The following is a 1790-nucleotide window of genomic DNA, read 5'->3' as shown; positions in this document are numbered from 1 at the left end:
GGCCCCAGCCCTCCCCGGCAGACCGCCCCACGTCCACGGCGCGGTCCGCTCCAGATGTCGCCCGCGACCCCGGCCACCGCATGGACACAGCGCACACCAGCACCCAGGCACATGTGGACCGCTGGCGGCAGGGGCCCTGAACACGCATGCGCTGCCCACATTTTGTATGGAAGGTTTCACAGAGAAACCCAGATGCCGAGTCTCTAGAAAATGTGGGGGAGGTGAGCCCAGCTGTGTCTGTGTCTACAGGGCCGCCCAGAGGCGGGGGCCCCCGCTCCCCACTGCGCCCTCCCGCCTCGCTCGCTGCCTCCTCCCTGCAGGGCTGAGGACAGGGGACCCTTGACGACCTGTTTACCCAGCGGGGCGTGTGTGTGAACCGAGCAGAGGGACCGAAGTCCACCACCTCCGCAGGAGCGGCGGTCTTTCCTCACTGGGCCACGGCCGTGGGTCTCCCCACCTGCTGGACGGCTCCGGCACCACCCGGGGCTCTTCCTCCCCAGGCTGTCTTCTCGCCCCCAGGCCCCCAGCCCTGTGCCTGTGACTCCCCGGCCCAGAAAGCACCAGTTAGCAGGCTACCCTAGACGCTGCCTCTGGTGGGCACAGATGCCCAGGTCTGAACCCTGAACCCTGCTTCCCTGGCTGTGGGACCCCTGGCAGAGTACTGAACCTCTAAGCCTAGTTCCTCCTGTGAAGCTGAGTCCTGACCACCCCCAGCTCACAGGCTGCTGGCAACGGCGATGAGCTCTAAGGCCGGGGTAGTTTCCCCTATCCTCCTGCCTGGGGAGACCCAGCTCCACCTCCCCCCAGTACCCGTCTGGTGAGGGCCATGGTCGAGACATGGCCCACCGAGCCCCGTTCCCTCCGCTACACCGGGAAGCCCAAAACCCACAGCCCTGATGTCCCGTGGTCCGTCTGGATGAGCCAGGCTGCTCGCTTCTCACAGAGCCGGGTAGCTGCTGGGGAAGACAGCGCCTTCCTCCGCCCTGAAGATGCCACCGCTGAGCCCGAGTGTGAAGCCAAGAGGCCACAGTCCGCACCCCCAGCAAAACAAGACCACCAGAAAGCGGCACAAGCACCTCTGCTGCGGGGACGGGAGCACATGGGGCCCAGGGCCTCCGAGCCTGTGCCAGGGTAGCAGCAGCAGCACCTGCCTGGAGGTGGCACAGTGATGAGCGGCGTGGATCCAGTGCCCAGCTGGAAACGCGTGCAGTGACGTCCGCCACCGCCACTACCAGAGTCATCGTCGTAAGCTCAGGCGTGGGGACGGGATGTCAGCAAAGCAGACTGACATCAGCGACAGGGGCCAGCAAGCTGCAGTAACGCCACACCAGCCCTCAAGGCGCCGCTGGGGGGGCTGTCACGGCTGTTCCTACTTCACGGAGGAGGAGCCCGAGGCGCCGACGCTTCGCTCAGTCCACCTGGGCTCACCGAGTCCCCACACCCATCCTCCTGCAGGATCTCACCTGTCGGGAGCTCTGTGGCTCCGTCTGTGGGTCCAACCCAAGAACAGGCCCTGAGAGGCCGGTCGCTCACTCCCCAGCAGTGAGGAGGAGGAGCCGGGCTCCCTACCTCCAACACCAGATCGCGCTCATTCACAACCCTCGGGGCACCCACTGATCCTGAGAGCTCTGTCTTCAAAGAACATGCTGCCCCATCCCCCCCAAGACCCCACCCTGCCCTGAGCCCCCGAGCCCCACTACCTGAGTGGTGGGCGTCATAGGCGCTGTACCCCGGCACCAGTGGCAGGCCTGCCGCAGAAAGAAAGCAGCGGCCGAGGCAGGCCCCCGCTT

The 1790-nt window shown here is 66.1% G+C and overlaps 1 protein-coding gene across 2 annotated transcripts in view; it reads right to left on the bottom strand.

Moving 5' to 3' along the window:
• IRF8 (interferon regulatory factor 8) overlaps window positions 1-1790 on the bottom strand; it is a 20461-nt gene that overhangs the window by 5448 nt on the left and 13223 nt on the right. For both annotated transcript variants that reach the window (XM_010850835.1, XM_010850836.1), the window contains one exon: window positions 1701-1748. In XM_010850835.1, the coding sequence (XP_010849137.1) occupies window positions 1701-1748 (48 nt within the window). The remainder of the gene's footprint in view (window positions 1-1700; window positions 1749-1790) is intronic.

The sequence above is a fragment of the Bison bison genome, unplaced genomic scaffold, assembly GCF_000754665.1.
Source record: "Bison bison bison isolate TAMUID 2011002044 unplaced genomic scaffold, Bison_UMD1.0 scf7180017864295, whole genome shotgun sequence".
NCBI classification, from domain to species: domain Eukaryota; kingdom Metazoa; phylum Chordata; class Mammalia; order Artiodactyla; family Bovidae; genus Bison; species Bison bison.
Note: the sequence above shows the minus strand (reverse complement) of the source record. Positions and strands in the feature narration are given on the sequence as shown.